The 21,506-nt window shown below is 38.4% G+C and overlaps 2 protein-coding genes across 3 annotated transcripts; both read left to right on the top strand.

Moving 5' to 3' along the window:
• Nucleotides 1-3,166: 3,166 nt before the first annotated feature.
• LOC138133048 (uncharacterized) lies at nt 3,167-5,266 on the top strand. The gene is made up of 14 exons (XM_069050840.1): nt 3,167-3,371; nt 3,417-3,589; nt 3,687-3,716; nt 3,837-3,869; nt 3,919-3,951; nt 3,998-4,036; nt 4,084-4,125; nt 4,178-4,207; nt 4,256-4,282; nt 4,336-4,371; nt 4,429-4,464; nt 4,514-4,847; nt 4,899-4,925; nt 4,978-5,266. The coding sequence occupies exons 1-14, from the start codon at nt 3,167-3,169 to the stop codon at nt 5,214-5,216; spliced, it is 1,284 nt and encodes a 427-aa protein (XP_068906941.1). The 3' UTR covers nt 5,217-5,266.
• LOC138133049 (DAN domain family member 5-like) lies at nt 5,127-20,427 on the top strand. Of its 2 annotated transcripts, none has more exons than XM_069050841.1 (2): nt 5,127-5,279; nt 16,596-20,427. In XM_069050841.1, the coding sequence occupies exons 1-2, from the start codon at nt 5,253-5,255 to the stop codon at nt 17,343-17,345; spliced, it is 777 nt and encodes a 258-aa protein (XP_068906942.1). In that variant the 5' UTR covers nt 5,127-5,252; the 3' UTR covers nt 17,346-20,427. The 2 variants fall into 2 exon arrangements, with proteins under 2 accessions (XP_068906942.1, XP_068906944.1); XM_069050843.1 differs by lacking the exon at nt 5,127-5,279 and adding an exon at nt 7,196-7,437.
• Nucleotides 20,428-21,506: the final 1,079 nt, after the last annotated feature.

Raw genomic sequence — 21,506 nt, 5'->3', positions numbered from 1 at the left:
CCAATATTGACATTAGAGTCTGTAACTAATGAGAAATTTTGTTTGCTCATCGCTTTGATTTCGTCCAACCCCCGAGTTTCAAATTCGTCAAAGTTGAATATGTGTGCGATCGATAAAACTGCATTATTTTCGGGGGTGGTGGACAGGGCCGGCTCGAGTGCCACGGGGGTGGTTTGCACGAATTAACAGACGATTAGTTCGCAAATACGACAAATGATTGATCGACCGCGTAGTGAACAATGGACGAGAAATCAGAAAAAAGTTTGCAGTCATCGCCGGAGATTATCTAACCGAATCGCAAAGCACCGATTCAACCCAATTCATCATTTTATTATTTGAAAATGTATAATATTCTATTTATGATTATTTTTTAAAGTATCTGAATTCATTTTCTTTTGAAACCACATTCGAGCATATTTTGACGATCGCATATTTTTTGGAAAATCCTGAATTTTAATCCATTTTTTACCATGATAAACAAAATATTTTGCATTAACAAAACAATTCAAAACTAAAAGAATTGTACCAAGTGATCGTATAATTTTTGGAAAATTTTTAACATTTATTCTACCAAAAAGCTTAGTTTAGAGTTACTTAGGCGAAGTAACAAATATGTTTTGATCATGATAAGGGAAAAAACTTTTTATAATGGAAACAAAAACCAAAAAAGATTTTTTTGTGCAACCGTACGGGAAACCTGCACTTCACGTACTTAAAACAGGCCGCGAAACCCAATTTCGCGGCCGTTGCTTTTAACGACGCCCGTTAAAGTAAACGTCATTTTAATATTGATCCAAATCAGAGTTTCCATGTAAGACTGGCGTTTAGATTTTTCACGTAAGAAATTAGAAACCGCAGAAATAATATGTACTTTTTAACTCTGGAGGAGTACCTACACGAAACTGACACATCACTTTCACAAAAAATAAATATCTCATTGTTGGGAAACATCTGTTGACCACTTTTCTAGTCATTCTTAAGTCCCTAAAGGGTATCATAAATAACCTACGTCAACTTCTTTTGTGGAACTGACCGCCCAATTTAATAATAAATCATAGCTAAATTTTAGGCTTTAATATCAAATTCCATTTATTTCAAAAACCGGTGATGTTTTCATGATTTCAATGACACCAAATTTTTCCTGAATGTTTGAAAGGACTCCCAGTGAAAATTATGTAAATTAATGTAGCAGTTATTGAATTAAAACAAAATCTTTACCTGTTTTATTAAAAATTTTGAAATTTTTACAGACTGTTCTAGAGTGATACACAATCATTCCTGAATTTTTTGAGAATTTTAAATTGATTAGAAGTGGATGTTTTCGCACTGACGATAAAACTTATCTCACCCAGTACATCTTGGCCGCGAAATTTTTTAACACCCTCGAGATTGTCGTGCCTCGGCTGCAAGCGGCCTCGGTGACAATTTGTCTCTCGGTACGTTAAAGAATGATTTCGCGGCTTTGATACACAAATAACTACATATTAAGTATGTAAATATTTTTTGTTTTCTTTACATCTTCTAGAATTTTGTCTTGTATTTTTTATTAATAATAAACAAAAAAAATCTTTTTTATTTTTTTTAATCCTTGAAAACTTCTAATTACAAAAAAGTTTACTTAATTGGAACCACCGATATTTTTGGAATCATGAAAAAAAAATTTTATAAAAACAAATTTTATTATCAAAGTTTAATAACTAATGCAACGAAATATGAACATTTTGAAAACGGAAAGAAAATCCACGAATATTTGGTTTAAGTATATTTTATTTTCTTTAAATCTTATAGAATCTTGTCATTTTGTAATTCTGAAGAATAAACAACACAAATTTTTTATTTCTTTCTTTTAATCCTTGGTTTCTAATTCCAAGATGTGAAAGCGACATCTGTCGGTGCTTCGTAAGACTTAAACTATCAAGCTTCTGATTTCCCTTTCTGCATTCTCCGTCTAGTAATCAATATTGTATAAAATGTGAGGCGTCCTCTTTGGTCTGGTAGAAAAATTCAAAATTACAAATCTATGTTACAGAAATTTCCAAAATGTAACACAATTACAAGAAGACCAACTCAACACAATAAAGACGTTACACAGAACAAAATTGTAATTTTGTGTAATTATTTCTGATTGATTTTCATCAAAATCAAGTTGTAGACAAAATTCAAGAGATTTTATGATTTTTCTTCTATGGGTCTCAACAAGATGGTGCACGTTCACACACTAGAACAAGTTTGTTATTGATTTTCAATATTTGCATTGTTTGAAAAGTCCAATTATTAATAATAATTAATAAGTAATAGACAGACATGCGTGAAAAAGCATCAGACCGTATAAAATCAGTGAAACCTTCATAAATTATTTCTTTTTTAATGATCCGAAGACAGCAGCAATTAATAGGTTTATTTCAATTGCCGTATTTGCAGCCGCCGAGAGTGTCAAACAATAAATAATTGAAACAATAATTGATAAATTATACTAAAAATTAATTAAAAGCATAAATAATAGAGTGAATATAAATTCAATAAGAATGCAAAACGGGAAAACACGCTTACAATCTCGTTTTTTATTGCTTCTCCCATCCAAGACCGGAATAAAAACAGTCGATAAATTTATGTAAAATTTTCCGGGCTCGCATTTTTAATCAAATATCAGGCGGAACAAAAAGGAAAGCATTTTAATTTCCATATTGGCTATTTGGCAAATGATCCGCGACTCCAGCAGATTTTCTGATTTCCTCTCTTGATTTATTAGCGAGGAAGCAGCGATTCGTGGAAACCATTACTCAGGAAAAATAGACCATATATTTCATATAACGAAACATGTTTTACGTGCAATTCTTAAAGTACATTGTACCTTCTCACACGTACAGTTTGTCTGGCTTTATTGCCCCAGACATATTTATAGTCGCATTTCCTACCACTCTCATTTTTCCTTTGCTATTATTTTTCAATATCGCAGCGCTCGATCAAAAGGACGCTAAAAGCACCATCATGTCACCAATGAGCCTCATTCCTTCTTGCTAAAGCTCGCTCCACGAAAAATGACTCGCCACTCGCAACTCCCTTCTTGACAGCTGTCAAAATTTTTGACCGCTGACGCCGCCATATTTCCCAAAATGTCGTTCACTCGAGACCATTTCAAATTCAAGTTCGTGCTTTAACTGGCAAAATGTCGACCAGCGAGAACATGAGATCCATTTCGTCCCTCGGACAACTGTCCAGGACCTCATCACATCGTCAACCAAGCAAAAGGATGAAGAGCTCGTTCAGCAGTGCCAGCATGATGAAGCGCAGCTCGGTCACGCCCCCCGACGAACTGTCGGTGCGCTCCACCAAGACTGACGTCTCCAAAGCGGAAAAAAAGTCTTCTGAAGGTAAGCGGAGGAGTTGCGAGAGTTCTTGTGATGGAGATGTCCCAGGACCTGGGGAGTGCGAGTGCGGCCCTGATTTGTACAGTCGAGTCTTGGGGCCCACCGCCGACGAGACCATCCTCACGGGGCTGCAGACGGTGATTGACTTGTGCAGCAGGCTGAGGGTGTGCGGGGACAAGGACGACGCCGAGGACGAAGAGCCTGAAAGGGAACCACTACAAGTAGCTATTCTAGACTAATGTAAAATATAATACACTTGGAACATTTTTCAGAAGTTGTAGAAATATAGATGGAGTAGTAAAACCAGTGTTTTTTCAGGACATTCCAGAAAGAGATCCCAGCCAGGAAGTGAGTTGAGGAAGAACAGGACGAGTGAAATTTTGCCGCCAAAAATCTGTTGGAGTTTTCACTCCAACAACATTTTTGGCGCAGCGATCATTTCTTTTTCTAAAGTTATCACAATTTCAGGTGAAGTCGTCCAAGAGCCAAACCGAAAGGAGTGTAAGTCGCAATTTGGAAAAAAGTTGTGAGTTGTAAGTTTTCGTTTTAGATGCTTTCTGCAGGATTTCAAGTCAATCCAAGTGTAAGTACGTCAGAAAGCGCAAACAGAAGGGTAACAAGTTTTTTAGGTGAAATCAGTGGCGGCGCAAACTGCACCGTTCCCAGAAGTAAGACTTTTCCATAACTAGAGATTTTTGTAAAGAAGTTTTTGCAGGTGGTGTCTAAAATTTTGCAAACTGTTGGTCTGACCCCAGAGGTACTTCCATAAGATTCTTTCTCCTTTCCACTGTATTTTTTTCATTTTTCAGCTGGTCTCGAAAGTCATGCAAACTTCATTTGTGAGTTGTCTTTGTACTTTAGTACTTCCAATAATGTCAACATTGTAGGTCGATTTGGGACCACCCAAAGCAAGCGTAAGCTCTCAACAGAAAGTGACAGTTGCAAAATTGTATTCAACATTTTTCAGGTGACGTCCATCTACATGCAGACTTCTAACGCGACCGTAACCACTTCCACATCTGTCAATCTGTCTTCTTGTGGTTAATTTGTTTTGTTTCAGTTAAAATCCAACGCAATGCAAACATCTGAAACCAACGTGAGTCCTGAAGGAGTGAAAATTGTTGAGTCTAGATTGTCATTTCTAGATTGAAAATTCGGAGACTCAGTCTGACAATATCCGGACCATCAGCAGACAGACAATGTCAGACAACAGTAGTTTGAGACCTTCTTCTAGACAGTACTCGGAGGTGAATGCGTACCAAAGCACAGTGTACAAAGTAGAAGAAGCGTCGAAAGGTGACGAGCACAAGTGTATCTCACCACCGGAACCAGGAGAAGGTACCACCAAGACTTGCAAGTGTTGTTCTTCTTCGTCGACGAGCCCCAAAGAGTCCAAGGAGTCGACAGACAAGCCTCCGTGCGTCTGCGGAAGCAAGCGCAAAGTGAGGTGCGAATGTGTAGCTCCAGGACCGCGACGATGTAAGTCAAAGAAGATGGAAGAAATCTTGATTGATTTGTTTTGAATTTCAGCAAGGACGGGAGTGGAAGGGGACCAACGTACGTCAGGTGGTAGTTGTTTGTGGTGATTTTATTTGATTGGTTGTTTAAGAGCCGCCCCTCGAGGTGAAGTACGCCGTGACCAAGATCTCCAAGTACAAGGAGTTCACAACGTTTGAAGTGATGAAATCGACGAAAAACAAGCCGAAGCAGATGCCCAAGAATCTGGAAGGGGTGTTCGTTTTGAGGAAGAAGAAGGACGGGTCGAAGGGAGAGGTGAAAAGCAGCAGCGAGACGAAAAGCGAGGTCAGGAGCCACTCCAAAATGGAGAAGATCGAATCGAGAGCGTAGTTATTCTAGTCGTAATTGTAACAAATCATCGAATAAATGTACCAATGCAATGCTGACACAAGGGTAAGTTGGGGGTTGAAGGGGTGGTGTAAAAGAATTGAGTGTGTTGGAGATGGTGGTGGTGGTGGTGGGTGAGATGTGAGGGCGCGCGTTGTCCTGTTGTCTTCTTGGAACATCGTAAATTGTAGGCTACATGCTTGAGCCAAAAATTTTGAATTTTGAGTGTCATCGTTGAAATTTTTATTTTACGGAATTATTTGTTTCTGTAAGAGCTAAAATTAGAATGTTTACGTTTTCTTTTTTACAATAATAATTACGATGACAGATACTGATTTTATCTACGAAATACAACTTAAATCGCTTTTGAACAAAACACTTAAGTGACACATTTCGTAAGATCGTTTAGGCGATGCTAAATTTGGCGAAATTTTCCAAAAAAATTTACGAGCTTAGGAAGAGTTCGACAAGGCAAACAAGACGAGAGACAAAGAGAATTATGTCACTAAAGAGATTATGTATTCTGGTAATATAATGGTCTTTTAAATGTCAAATTTTGGACGTTTACTCCAGAGCAAGCAAAATTTTGAGAAAATTTTCCAAAAAAATTTAGGAATAAAATGTTACTTATCTCACTTTCAAAAATAGTTTGACTTTAAGGTCTCACTTTAAGGAACTATTTGTTCCTGTAAAATAAAATTGTAATTTGGCGTTGTGTTTTTGAAAATAATGATAATAATAAGGACTATAACAAATTTTTATATCGTGACATCTAACTTCAATCATTTTTGAAAAACAATGCAGGTCGTTAAATGTCATATTTTAAAAGATGTGTTATTACAGATTACCTAAATTTTGACAAAATTTTCGAATAAAAATTGTTGGCTAAAAAAAGTTTGACAAGGGAAACAACACGATAGCAAAGGCACGTAAGGCATAATGCATTCCAATAATGTTATGGACTTTTGAATGTCATATTTTGCAAGGTCTTTTCTAGATGGAGCTAATTTTTCGAAAAAATTTCAAAAAAATCTTGGTCTTGGTCTTGGATTTTCTCATGGGCTATGAGTCGTACGTTAATACATATTGTCTCTCTCTCTCGTCTATTTGTATGTATTCAATTTGAAAGTAGTCTTCGCCTTCGCGCAGATATTTCCAAGGTCACAGCCCATGACAGAATCCAACACCTACAACTTATCTAATTCTCAAAAAAAAAAACATTATTATGTGCTCCTCAACTGTAATCGGCTAGAAACATTGATCGTTTTCTTTTATTAATTAAATTTTTTTCAAAGCTTTCAGGTCAATTCTTTCTAGATTATGTTAGTTGAAAAAAAATGTCAGTCACTTCTGTAACGAGCTAATCACCACTTTGTCTTTCCTTTTGTATCTCTCTCTCAAAAAAAATAAATAAATACTTTTTTGCGGTGTCAAAATTTGTTGGTGTTTTTCCATCACCCGTAAACTTTCCGTCCCATCAAGTGGGACTTAACCTTTGTGGTATTTTCCCTGTTGAGGAATGATGCAAGAGATCAGGTGCACCATCGATTCGTAATAGAAATCACGTCTTCCATTCTAATTTTTGTGCGATCTGATGAAGTTGGCGTCATCGTGACTTACCATTTTCGAGATTTTTCCGAATAACCTCCCACAACGCGTTTAGCATACGATAAATTTCCCACCGACCCGATCCTCCATGTGTCAACATTACTTAATACGTTTTTCGCATTAACATAAATAAGATCTCGTCTTTACGAGCCGCGTCTCCTATGCAAAACCGGCGATAACGGGGCGCCGAAAACTGTCCTGCCCTGCCCTCTCCGCTTATTAAGGACTAAGGACAATAGGAAGGACATTTGGCGTGGATCGACACCCCTCGTAAAACCGCAACAAACGAACGATTTGCATAAGCCCCGGGGGCCGTCCTCGTCGAGAACGTCGTCTCCGGGAGAGCTTCCAGGGGAAAATAAGACGACACAACTCCATCGGGCAATTCATAAATTATGCAGCAACGTACCTTGCCCTGGTGGGAGTCTGTCGGCGTCGCACTCAACTCCTCAAACACTCAGTTTACTCACATTCTGCAAGTAAAGCGCAACTGTGTAAACCGCACGGAGCCGACCACGTGCTAGTCGATCCTGAGCTTTCGCCGCTGTCAAATCGCCGAAGGATGCGAGTGCAGTGACGCGACCCTCCCGTCAACAGAAGCCGCCCCCGACTCAAGGTAAACATTTTACAACGATTTTTCACCCGGCTCGGTCGCGTTTAACATTCCGCATTGCTCTTTAATCGTGTAATTATGCAAATCGACTACAATTGTTGCAACAATTGCCTGCCTGGATAACGTGACGTCAACATCCTGGAATGAGGGGTTCGCCGGAAGCGACGGTTTTTCCCCGACGAGGGTGACAACAAACGCAATTAATTCATCGCGGAACGACTGGAATAAAAACGTCGAAGGTCGCCAAACCGATCTTGTTACATAATTAAACAAACGCGGTCCGTTTGTACAGTTCGTTGCAGGATATGCCCAAAATTATATCGTCAAGTTTTTGCCGTGAAAACAATTGACTGTTTTTAGATTTTTTTACATTTTTCAAAATTTCGAAATGCGATAGTTTTTTGGCCCACAAAAATAAAGCTCAAATTAATTTGTGTTTATTTTTACGTTAAGTTTAAGTCGTGAGAAATGACTTAAATATTTGATGTTTCTTTCAATGAGCGAGTTATATTTGAACGGGTAATATCCTGAATAGCAAAAGGAAGTTCAAATATTTTTATTTCAAATCGTTTTGTTAATTTTAGATTTTTATTTAGTCATTGCGGAAATGAGATTTGGGAAATTTTGAAAATAAACGGTACTGAAGAAAATATTTTTTTTAAATAAATGGGCGAGTACTTAACAACTGTCGATGAAAGATTCTTTAGATTCTCTGAAAATTATATTTTTAGAAGGCTTTGAGCGGAAAAATATCAAAATATTATTTCACAACTTCCAGACTTAATTGTTTTTACAAAAATGCAAAGGGGACTTGGTTAGTATACAGGGTGGCAAAATAGTACACAAATAAAAATAATTTTACGACTTAATAATAATCAATGCAGTTCAGGATAGGAATTTAAAATGTAGTTTTGACATTTTTTTTAATAAAAAAACATAATGACAGCTCCGAAGACAATATTTTTTTAATATCCCCAATTTTTCACAAAACAAAAATATTGGTGGTTTTCTCTACTTTACCTAATGCCTCCTGATTTTTTTCTTTCTCCGGCCAAAAATTCTATGACATTCTTACGGAATGTGCTCCTAAACCGTTTTTTTTTTCATTAAATAATAAATTAATTTTGCATCTCTCTGCATTATGGCGGGCTAAAAAAATATTCAAGATTTTTTTTCTTTATTTTTCTCCGCCCTGTATACAGGGTGTCTCAAAATTCGCGAATTCCGAATTCAGAGCGTTGTAGGGGATCACTTCAATAGTCCAAATATGGAAATAAAAAAAAATCAGGACTCTATGGCTGCAATGTATTGAACAAAATCAAAGTGCTTATATCTTCTTCAGGAAGAGCGATTTTTTTTTCTAAGTATTTTTCGAGCTCCACTGGGTCCTTCCCTACCACGCTATGAATTCGGAATTTGCGAATTTTGAGACACCCTGTATATCATACATTAATCATTTCATTTGGATTTTGTTTTTTTTTACCGTTTCTTTTAAAGAATGTGACCCATAATTATTGATTGCCACATTTTAAAATCTTGTCTCCTTTAGGAATAAATTGTACAAAATTTTCGAAAAATATTTCTCTCATCTCACTCAGTTTTTATAATAAATTTTATTTGATAATATAAATATGATAAATGAATCCGGCCTGAACGCCGAGTCACTGGGTGTGTGGTTCGTGGGCCAGAACGTAATAATAATAATGATGCAATAAAAAATACTGTGATACTCTTTAAATGTTATTCTCGAAGAACGAATCTTTTAGGGAAAAATAAATTTTGACGAAATTGAAAAGAAAATGATATAATTATCTTAAGATAAGACAAAGACGAAGACAAAGCGAATAATGTTATTAAAAATTTGAAGATTTTATGTTAAGGAATCTGTTTCAGCAAGGACTAAAATTGCACTTTTTTGTTTTTTTTTGGTGCGTTAAGTTAAAATTCCAGGATAATTATTTTTTGGGGGACCTTTCGCAGACCTTCACCAGCAGCCTCGAGCGCACCGTCAAATGAAACAAAACCTTCACCTGGACCTTTAAGTTTTTTAAGTTAGTTAACGCAACAAAGTAGGTTGGAGCATATCGCCGTTAAAACTCCGCCAGATATTCTTCGTCGTTTTGCACCTAAAACACAATGAACCAGAAAAATAATCGAATTACGAGCTTTTGTCGTGATCGAATGAAATCCGTGCCCCGGAAACCGAACTGGAACACAAGCGGGACGTTCTCTCCCGAAGGCTCTAATTAGCGCTCCCACGCTCTCGAATAAATCAAAAACCTCGGCGACCATTAGAGTTATGGCCGCGATTAGAGCCAACACTTCGTAAACACTCCGACCGGTATATACAGTGTGTGTGCGCGGTTCTACCGCGCGGGCCCCATTCATGATCCGCACGTCGTTTTGTAATTCTAATTAATCGCATGCAAATGCGTTACGTAAATGACATGAAGTCATCTAATTGTAGAACAAAGGACTGCAACCACCTGTGGACGGGTTTGCATCGCGCCTCGTTACGCCGCCTAAGGCTCCGGCTTAATCGCCGCGTTTACGAAACGCAGCGCGAGCCGCGACCGCGAAACAGTGGGTGGTGCCTAATTGCTGTTATTAATTAATCGGCGAGGTATCCCGCACCTGCGATCGTTTGCATTTTAATCAGGAAATTACTCACCGATTCTGATTTATGTGTGTTTGTTTTGTTGGCGCGAAAAAATACGACAACACTGGGGACGCACCCCCGTGTGTTGGAATTGTTCCGGCAGAGGTCGCCGCGCAACATTCGTCAAATGACATTCCGGCACCTACTTTTTCCCTCAAGTCGAAATGTCAAAGCTTTTGACATTTACGGATATGTCAGCGGACATTTATTCTCGGCGGCGTTCTTCACGCTTTCATTGACTTTCTGTAGGTTTGGGGATTCGTGCGAAATCTGCCTCCGACTATGTCGAGGAATGTGCTGCAGAAAGTCTCGACAAGGTCATTTCGTCAATAGAGATATGGACGCGAGAGCCACATAATATTTACCCTGATAAAATCGATTATTTACCTTCGGTCGACAAACACGCATAGCATCTGCTACTCTACAACGGCATCCCAAAACCATCTTCTGTTGCCCCATTTGCACGACAATAGCGCTACTCTACTTTTTACTAACTCGAACGATTCATTTCAAACAGGAAAATAAGATAATCGAAAAGTTATTATGTACATATGTATTACTATGTTCTGGCCTTCCATACACCCAGCATTCAGGCCGGATTAAATTATAATGTCATTACGGCATTATTATCAAGTACTGAGAAAAACACATGACCTTTAATTTTTTTATTTTTAAGTTGCCCCCATTTGCTCCGCCACTGGAAAAATGACTTATTCTTAATATTATTATTGTTAATACTATTTGTTTTTCTATTCTTGCTTATTTTCTATGTGGTTTTACTTTTACTTGACGCCATTATCATTTATTCATTTTCAATTTTAGTTTGTTTGTGTTGAGGCGATCACACTGTATACAGGTATATCTGTGGCCTCAAAATTTCTACTCCCACTATAGAGCAGATGTTATTATCTTCCGCCTGATGAACAATTACTTGTTGGGTTGTTAAAAATTCCTCCAGGACCGAGTTGGGTCCGTTTTGACCCCGGGTTGGGGCATAAATCCGTCAGAACGACAGTGCAAGTTTGGTAAAAAAATCGGTGGTGTTTTTTGTCTCGTCCTGGAAGTGCAGAGATTGTATGTAAATGTCTATTGACGGAACGTCATGTCATAAAGTGTCTCCAATTGGAGTGGTGGCGGCCCACGTGGAGGAGAGCGGAGTGTGGCAAAAGAGTCGGTGTTGTGACAGAATTATTGTGTACAATGTCGATTAGCCCCCCTTTGGGCAGTCCGACATCCAATTATAAGCTGATAGTGCGTGTCTGCGGAGTATCCGGTGACCGGAGGAAATCTGGCGGGCCATCGAGTATGAATGGAACGGCCCTGGGTGTAGGCGATCACCTATAAGGCCGACGTGTGGGTGACGCGTAGGGTCCGATCTCTAGATGCACTAACCTGCTGTCGGCGGTGCCCCATTACGTGCAGGGACGGAATCGGCCCAGAAAAAACGATTCAACGATGATTTTTGACGCCAGCGAAAGACTAAATCTTTGGTGACTTTTCTGAGTTGGTAGCGACTCACAAAAAACTAAAATCTCAAAAACGTTTTGTCTTCTAGTACCAAAATTATTCTACAATGGTACTGAATTTTATTTTTAACTTCCAATTGTTGACAGCTTGACACTGACAGCCGCATCTTTGACAAGTGACATTTGACATTTCAAATTAAAGCGCTGGATATTTCAAAATAATGGAGATTCCTTTAGATAAATGTTCTGCATTTCAAGTTTAATTTCTTTTCTCATAATCCATAACCTACAATTTTGTAGCTGTTAATGTTACGTCAGATATCTGTCAAATAACGCAAGAAACATATGCGGTTGCAGTGTTGCAAATAGCTGAATAAAAAATTGTATTGCCAACTCAAACATTAATTTTTTGCTTTGAAGTTTTTACTGTATTACTCAACTGTCAATATTTTTTTGAAAAACTTAGACATTTCTACATATCTGTCCCACATCCACTGGCTCTCCAAGACACATTTTTTAATCAAGATGCTTACGTAACTTGATTTTTTTTATTTGATCAAAATGTAGATTGGCATTGGTACCGCACCATTACTCCAGCCTTTATTTCCATTGGCTCGCCCAATCTTTGTTGCGCACAATTATTGTGGAATGCATGTGCAGTGAGCCACAACCATTTTTGAAATTATCGCAAATTGGTTTTAGATAGAATGTTAGACAATTTAGAATTGAAAACGGAAGACTAAAATTAGACAAACTAATCCGAATAGATTTATTTGACAAATGTCACAATGAGCAATGAGCGTGTTTTGATTGCGAATTTTCGACGGTGGGGGCGCTCCGGATTACCAATAGTTACACTAAAGTACCCAGATGCATCGATTACATTCAAAAATGGTGATTCTTCTGGAACCCAAATGGGACTAAGACCCGGTTTCTGGAAACATTTTATTTGTCAATTAATTGTCTACTTGACAATGCTTGTCAAATAATTCTTAAAAATAATTCTAACCTATCTCCCGTAAGAAGGTTTCACACTATGAAACAATTGTAAAAAAGTATCAATTTTATTCTGACAGTTCCCTTTTTTTTACAACCAACTGTACGACCTCAGCAGGCGGTACTTTTTCGTCCCACTCAAAACAAATCCAGTACCTAATTTAAAACAATACCAAAAATCAATGAAAATTCTTTTTTCTTTTCTTTTTTTAATTCACATTCTTTCTCTACACTTTTTTTATTCTACATATGTTTTGAAACAGATTTAAATTACAAAGTAGTTATTACCTAACAAACAAAAACATCACATTTTGTTGATACAAAAACAAGTACCTGCTAAAGTTTGTCCAGCGAGAGATTGGTTGACATAAAAATCACTAAATTCTACGTAGAGAAAGTAATACCTAGCGCACGTAAAATTTCAAATATATCCTTCAAGCAGTAACATTTTTGCCCTGAAATTATGCTCTAATTAATGTATTCTAGTGCATTTTGTAGTGTTGGTTTAATTTAATACAATTTAAAATCTCCCAATCTCTCGCTGGACGAAGTATAGTACTCTCGTTGTGAAGCTTTTATTTATTTTTGATAAACTGTCAATAGTGACAACTGTCAAAACCGCAACGACGCCACATGTCACAGTATACTATGATTTTCTGCGTGTTTTACAGACATACTACTCCAAGGTCAACTCTAAGGTAAATTTTTGATAGGTCGTTATTGTGGCCATTTTAGTACAGTAGACTACCATATTTAAATGCTCAAATAGTAAACTAATTTTTTCATTAATGGCTTGTTTTAAATGCACAAGATTGGCTAATATGGATTTCTGCGTATTTTGCCCTTTTTCAGTTTTTATGGGAGTACCTATTTCAGTTTAGATTTACATTTGAATTTTTTATTAAGAAATTCATTCTTTCACTTAAGGAAAAATATGTAGACGGTTTTAAAAAGAAATAAAAAAATAGTAGTACATAATAATAATAGAGAAGGTAACAGACAAGATTATCTTTCTCGTTTTATATCTTCTTACTCCTTTCTGGCTGGTCGTAGTAATAATAATGATGGTACTTAATAGTAAAAAAGGTACGATTGTACCAAGTAACTGTAAACAATTGAAACGGATTTGGTGGGTTGGCATCCCCCGACTAATTGGTAACCCTGGTTACTGTCAACGTGTCATATCGTGATTTATTTTTAGGTTAGAATTTTGTAAGTTTTATATTATTTATTATGAATAATGGCAACTTTGTTTTATTTGACTTTTAGTTTGACATATTTGAATTTGAAAATCGGTTATGCCAACATAAAATTATCCTACCAACCTAACACTAACATTTGTGTTCACTTGCTACTCTCAATTTACACTTCCATTTCTGAAGAATTTTATGCTTATCCGATAATGATATTCGTGACGATGAATTAGCCCGGCCTGAATGCCGTACCACCGGATGTGTGATGTACCAGAACACAGTAACACGCTTGGTATTGTATTTGTTTCCACCTTCTTTTGCTCTCTCTCGAGCTTAGCGCTTTGTGGCCCTCGCTCCGGCCCTGTCCGTCTGAAGAGAAAGATGGTATTGTGAAAGGCAGGTGGTGGGCGCCAATGAATGGACATCGTATTTGCTACAAAAGGCGATGCGTGATTGTTGATCAGTCCTCCGGATTTTTCTGTGGACGCATTTCGAATTTCCGGCGCATTGTTCGCCGCCGAAACGTCGTTCCGTGCCGCCACCGCCGGCGGCGCTCGCATTTTCGCCACCTGAGGGCCCCCCTGGCGGCAGGCCAAGCCGCCCTCGTTTACATAACGGCACAATAATTCCAGCGATACTCGTAATTTTCGAATCATAATGTGCACTTACCTAAACGAAATAGATTTGGTCGTTAGGTTCGGAATTTGCACGTCTGGCTGCTACGTCACAAGCGAAAATAACAGATTTTTTCGGGTGTCGTGGCGCCACTGCGCTCTTAAAAAATAATCAATTGTCTAAAAATTAAACCGGCCTGGCGCAAATAACGAAACGCCGAGAGATGGATTTCGCCCATTAACTAGGACGATACACAAGTTTTTTATCCTGGAGTGGGTCCCACATATTTTTCGGGAGAGACTCCCAGACACTAACTCCCACATTTCTCCTTTTTCCAACTCTTGCAGAACTCGTGAAGTTATGTTCCTGGCGCCACTCGACGTCGATGCTTTTTCAAATTTTTTCCTCAGCTTCCGTTTCCAAGTGTCACTTCTCACGTGTTTTAACTTTTTATCATGTGGTACCAGTCTGCCTGCACAGTTCTTTTGGAAACGCCATCGACTTTGGGTGTTACTAATTTAGCAGGACATGTGCTGGGAAAATTAGGCGACGGATTATTTCGCCGAATCAGTTTCGCTGGTGATCTGTGACCGGCGTCAAGTTATCAGGAATTCCTGATTTGGAATTCCGGTTGCCATAAAACACATGGGTTAGGACATGACATATTGATTTGGCATTCCAGATGTCCGGAAGTTCTGAACTAGTGTGTCAAGTTGTGTATTTAAGCGAAATTTCCAGGGAATTTTCTGCAATTCTGAAATGTATAGTGTCTCGTTTTTAAAAAGAAAAGAGTACCAGGTGAAGCAAAATGTGGAAAGTTATAAAAACTTTGTCCTAAAAGGATATCCTGGAAGGAATTTAATAGTTATTTGTATCATAAAGCCCGAAACTGTCGTTTTGGAAGTGCGAGCATGGTTTGTGGTCCGAGGCGTCAGCTGAGGCTCTACAAGTGCAAGATTTTTACATGAAGATTTTCCAGAATTTGAATAATGTAATTAGTCCTCAATCATTATTTAGAATGTTTCGAAAAAAATTGTACCCATGACGTAAAGATTATTAAAAAAAAAATAGAACAAAGAATTCAACTCTTTTTTTTTACTTTATATTTTTTTAAAACATTTCAGTTTTGAATAGTTTTGCAACTTTTTTACTTTTCATTTTTATTCCCATGCAACAATTCCAATTCCGCCATTTTTCAAAATGTCGCCAGATCGTCTCTTTCTCGGCAACTTTTCTTTCATCTCCACACAGTGACACAACTCTGAACAATTTACAATTTTTTATTATGCTTATTTATATTCTCATTCTTCACCTGCCATATAAAATTTTACGATAATTTTATGCAACTTATGAATAAAATACTAGTATACGCATAAATAAATATTTATAAGTCTAATGAGTTAAATTGGATAATTATCTCAAAACTAGTATAATTCATGTATTTCATTTCACTTTTATCGAAATTAAATTAGTGAAATATGTTGTAATTAGGTGGGAAATCTATTTGAACCATAACCATAATTAGTTTAATCATCATCCAGTCCAACAATTTAATCCAATATAGTGATCAATTAAAATCTGCAACATGTAAATCGTTTTATTAATTTCGCGCAGACTCCACTAACTGTGCACAAGCATTACTTCCTGCGGCGCAAACTACAAATTTTTGACAGCTGTCACTATTTTTAGGTTAGGTAACTGTTTGTGTGCTAATCAAGATTGTACACTCTGGGCCAAATTAAATGTTACTTAGGACCACTTAGCAGCTGTAAAGATAATCAAGTGGCAATTGTAGGAATTATCACGAGAGGACAAAAGAATTCGGGAAAATTTTTATTCAACCAATAACAACACGTTCACTCTTTGATCATTTTGTAACCGGTGGCAGCGAAAAGTGGAACGGCAATAAAAATGTGACGTCGTCGACAAAAAGCCGGTGAGGGTGTCATCAATTAAAAAAGGACCAAAAATGTTCGAACCAATTACGCCAACCCACCCGTTGGCTTTTTGTGGAGATCGAACCTGTCGTGTGGGTTACACAATTATGCTCATCCAAACAAGAAGTAGCTCGATGCTGTAAAAAAGTAAAAATTTTCATCTCCATAAATTATCCGGGTGGGAAAGTTTGTAAACTCTTGTTGGTGGCGAATTAGCGTCGCATAAACATAATTAGTTGGATGAAATCATTTCGAAAACAAACCGTCAGTCATTCTTGTGGTAATTTTGTTGCAGATGTCGACCTTGCGCTTAGTCTTTTGCGTCCTCTTCGTCCAGCAGTTGGGTTGTTGTGCGTGCGTCCGCAACCCCCCGAGCGACTCCATCCTCGACATCATCAACACCAAAGAAGTGGAGCGCCTGATCGCCGAGAAGAAACAGAACGCGTCCCGCGAGGAAAAGCGCTACCTCCTCGAGAACGAGCTCGATGAGAACTACATCCCCCCCGACCAGGAGTTCGAGATCCAGAAGCTGAAGCTTCTGGACGAGGAGCGCTCCCGCGAGAACCCCCGCGTCGACATCAACCTCTTCCTGCGGCGCAACAACCACAGCGACCCCTACCGCTCCACCGAGCTCCTGCAGGACTTGCGCGGTTTCAACGGGCGCAAGCTCCTCAAGAGCAGCAAGAACGCGCTGTTCGTGACGAAAAAGGAGTACCTGCAGCGCGACTGGTGCAAGACCGAGCCCCTCATCCAGAAGGTGAAGGAGGAGGGTTGTCTCACCCGCACCGTGATCAACCGCTTCTGCTACGGCCAGTGCAACTCCTTCTACATCCCGAAGAACCCGAAGCGCCGCCACAAGCACAGCGAGGAGACGGAGGACGAGGACCAGAACGGGCCCGCGTTCAAGGCGTGCGCTTTCTGCAGGCCCAGCAAGTTCACCTGGGTCACGATAACCTTGAAGTGCCCCTCGATGACGCCGCCCTTCCGGAAGAAGCGCGTCCAGAGGATCAAGCAGTGCAAGTGCACCGCCGTCAACGTCAATTGAGTGACGCACCAGTCTAGGACGATAGTACCGCTTAGGAGAGCTAAAATAGCCCGGCAATGTGGCTTTCAGTTTTTTACGTCCGAGTGTTTCTTCACTTTTTGCCGCGCGCTCAAGTGGCGGTCTTAGTTTGTCGATCGACATGTTGCGTTGCCCGGCGCGGTTCGTAATTTCATGTAAATCGCGACCGTTTAATTGATATTTTATTGCAATTAGTTGCGGGTCGGGCGTCTTCGCTGGCGTGTCTCCGCCTCGACGAGGAAATAGTCTGCGAGCGAGGTTTAATAATTGTGATAAAATCAGGATGAGAATGAATCTGCGCCAAGCTAGACGCTGGTAGGCGACAAGTGCTAATAAACGTTCCCAACAACATTAATAAGTGTACAAACATTAAACGGCGCCACAAACCTACATGCTGAGTGGGTACTGATCATTAAAGTTATGTTGATTTCTATTTATACTTTTATTATTAAACGGCCTACATGTCCCCGAAATCGGACGTTTTTTACACGACCGCAGCTTTCAGGTATGTGGGCAAGCTTTCAGGAAGGTCTGCTGCGGGCTTGCGCTTCACCACGTTTTCGGCACCAACAGTGGCGTACGGACGGACTTACACCTATTGACCCTCCCCAAAAATTAAAATAACAATCAGAATCTAAATAGATTAACTCACCACCACATATACACCCCGGAAATCAGGAGAAATCATTTCAAGTTTCAAATAAATTTTAACAGTTGACAGTTGACATAACCACAAATCGCTTAAAGGTCTTAAAATTAGTGTATTTCAGTAAATTATTACCATCAATTAATTGCTTCAAAATTGAAATACATATGTATTTCCAATTTTTATTCTTACCGCAATATAGTCAATATGAGTTGTTTTCAACGACATCCGTGCTGTCAACATTGTAGTATGTTGGCATCACTTGCTGTTTCAGTTTAGTAATTTTGAATTTAGGTTGACGCAGCAAATTACCAAATTCCAATTATTATCTATTAACGATTACAAATAACTCCTGGAGTTGGAGAAGAAGAGTTTCTTCGTTGAAGATTGAGTCTTGTTTGTTGTTGGTGTTTCACGAAATATAAATTTTCATCTACCATAACCTTATTCTCTGAACTCTGGGTATGAATTTGTGCCTGTCGTATTCGTACATACAATCTGGAACAACATATTAAAAATGACACTGACAGCACAGATGACAGATGTCGTTGAAAACAACTTCACATTTTTATGATTTAAAAAATATTGTACCAACATATGAAAGACCAATGTTTATTTGGGTGCTTTCTGTATATTGTGGTTGCTTTGTAACGCGATTCGTGATTAAGTTTCTAAATTTTACAGTTATTGAAAATTAAAAATCAGAAATGATTTGACTATAGTTGACATTTGCGTAAAATAATCATGACAACTGTGATGACAACATTGCATGTCAGAAGTCAGAGGGTACAGCTGTTGACGTCAAATCGTTAAAAGTGTTTGAACAAAGAACACATGGAGAGTTTGCAAAATGAAATAGTAATAATAATAGTAAAATTATGTGAATTCGACAAGAAAGCTTTGGTACGTGTGGACGCTACCTCGCGACCTTGCCAGACTTCTACCCTGTCAATCTCAATTGTAGAATATGGCCGCGATGATTGCGACGATTTACGATAATTTTAAAACGATAATTCGAATGTATCATTCTCCACTAATTTACGTAATTTACAAGATTTTAACAATATAATTGTCAATTGTGAATTGTTTGTCTTGATTCGATTAAAAAACGTTTTCATAATGCGTTGGATATTACTGTTTTAACATAATACAATTTCCGATTTTTGTCTTGGGCTATGTCAACTGATCCACCCACCGCAACACGCACAACCAACAACTTGAAATGTCTTATTTTCATTTCTCATGTTACCTCACAAATCCACCATTTTCCAATTTCACTTTCATAAACGTCACGTCATTGTTCGAGTCTTGCCGGCCAGCGTGCGCCCCGTCGACCCCAAATTTCCAAAATCCGCATCACTTACACCGTCCGCTGGTGCACCCACACGACTTGCATAATTCAGGACAAGGCGTTAACAGTCTTTTTTTATTACACCTGACAACGCTCTCGTTTACGCCCAACCATATACAAGGTGTTCGAGAGAATCGTTACGACTTTGCATCGTGTTGACGTTTGTGCACGTGACCGCCTTATGGGCGCGTGCGAGGACGTTTAGATTAAAATGTAGGCAAATTGAATAAGATGCGAATGGAAACGGAGGTAAATGGCGTTTTGTTTCGCAGATAGTGTAGTGGTTTGCATAATTTATGTCGGGAGGTGGATTTTGGGCGGGAAAAGTTGAATTGCGACTCAAGTTTGTCTTACGTCACCGCGATTGTTTCACTTGTTGTTCGGAAATAATTCGAAATTAATTTAAAATGTAAATATATCTGGTGGTTTATTTTTTCGTATTTGTTTTACACAATAACAACTGTCACTTAGATAATTTAGAGTTCCGGATGACTGTTCACTCTGGTATGTCTAAACATTCTTTTTACACGATATTTTGTAAATACAATCTACTAGTTTTTAACACCAACGAAAATATCGCTTTCATTTTTATTAATTATTTTGAGGTTATCTCCTCGTTTTTGACATCTCCAAAAATTACAAATTTACAATTTTCCGTTTTAAAAATGTATCTCTGTTGATTTATTTTTTTACTGTGCCGCCGCCACTGCCAGCTGACTTTTGTGCCGAAAACCGGAAGCGAGCCGCCCCCGACCGCCGCCTCACGAAACTAACTTCAGCTGTTCAAGTTCCTACTACGTTAAGTACATGTAATCGATAAGAGAATTAGTGTTTAAGTTGTAATAAGTAATTTATTATTATTTATACGATTAACACAATCGCAGATGGTTCTCGTTCTCGTATTTATTTGACGGGATACTTGTACGAAATCCCACATAATTGCTTTAAAGGCTATGAACATTTGTAAGTCTGAATGTAAAAATTCTTGTTAGTATTAACATTTAACAGTGTTATCTTATTGTTACACACGTAGTTCTTTGTATCGTATTGAATAAAAATAAACACGAGTCGGGAGCGTTTGATTTATCGGCGGCGCCGCACGGGTCACACCGACGGCGGCGTCCTCACCGCCAATCAAACGTTCAGACGTCGAGATTAGCGTCGGAGACGGTTTTTTCGCGGGGGGGGCACCATAAACAAGAGGAGCGTTTAGGGGTTCGACTCGGAAACTTTGCTTCTGGGACGACGTATCAGACCTGGTGCCAGACCGACTGGCCGAGAGAATTATCTTTCGGTGTGCCAAACAACCTGCAGATAATATGGCAAACTTCCACCGAATAATATTCGCTCCGGACTTATAAATCCGGCGACGATTAGACAGGCGTTAAGTGCTTCCGGGGACGACGGAGCATGTTTGTTCCGGAGGGGGAGGTTTTTATGGACGAGGACCCGGCGAACGTCCGACTGCACCATAGTGTTCGCACCTCACAAATGTTGTTAACATTTATCGATTTTTGACATCGGAAGTGTTCTTTAATTTATTAGCGAATCAGTGCTGCTGTTTCACTTCTAAAATTCTCTTTAAAACATTGTCCACGTCTTAATCAATCATCTTATTCAAAGAAACTTACGAAATATTCTTGGCACACAAGCAGGATAATTTTCATCCAAAGTATTCGCCATTTACTGCCTGAAAATTATTTATTCGTTCTTTATTTGTCAGTTGTGACTTATCATTTTTTAAATTTCCTAATTTTATTTCACTTATTTACAGTTTACTCTGTCTTTTTACAGTTATTTAAATATTTATTTTCCTCAACAATACGGTTTCCAGTTTTTTTTTATTCTGTTCCTTCGGATTCATTTTCAACAGCAAATGAAAAAAAAAACATTCTTTTTCGAAACTTTCTGGATGACTATTTCTCTTGTATTTTCTTCTTAATGCATTTTTGATATCTTCCATTGCATTTCTGCTTTCTTTCACGAAAAGTTCTTTCTTTTCTTTTTTCCCATTTGTTAAACTTTTTACAATTAAAAAATATGTATCTGCTTATAAAGTAAAAAGATTTTATCCTTCCCTACAAATACTTTCTTCTTCGTCTGTCAGATTTTTATGGAGTTTCTAAAAGAATTAATGTACGTCTGA

The sequence above is a fragment of the Tenebrio molitor genome, chromosome 6, assembly GCF_963966145.1.
Source record: "Tenebrio molitor chromosome 6, icTenMoli1.1, whole genome shotgun sequence".
Classification (NCBI taxonomy): domain Eukaryota; kingdom Metazoa; phylum Arthropoda; class Insecta; order Coleoptera; family Tenebrionidae; genus Tenebrio; species Tenebrio molitor.
The sequence above is the reverse complement of the archived record's forward strand: the minus strand, read 5'-3'. Positions and strand labels throughout refer to the sequence as shown.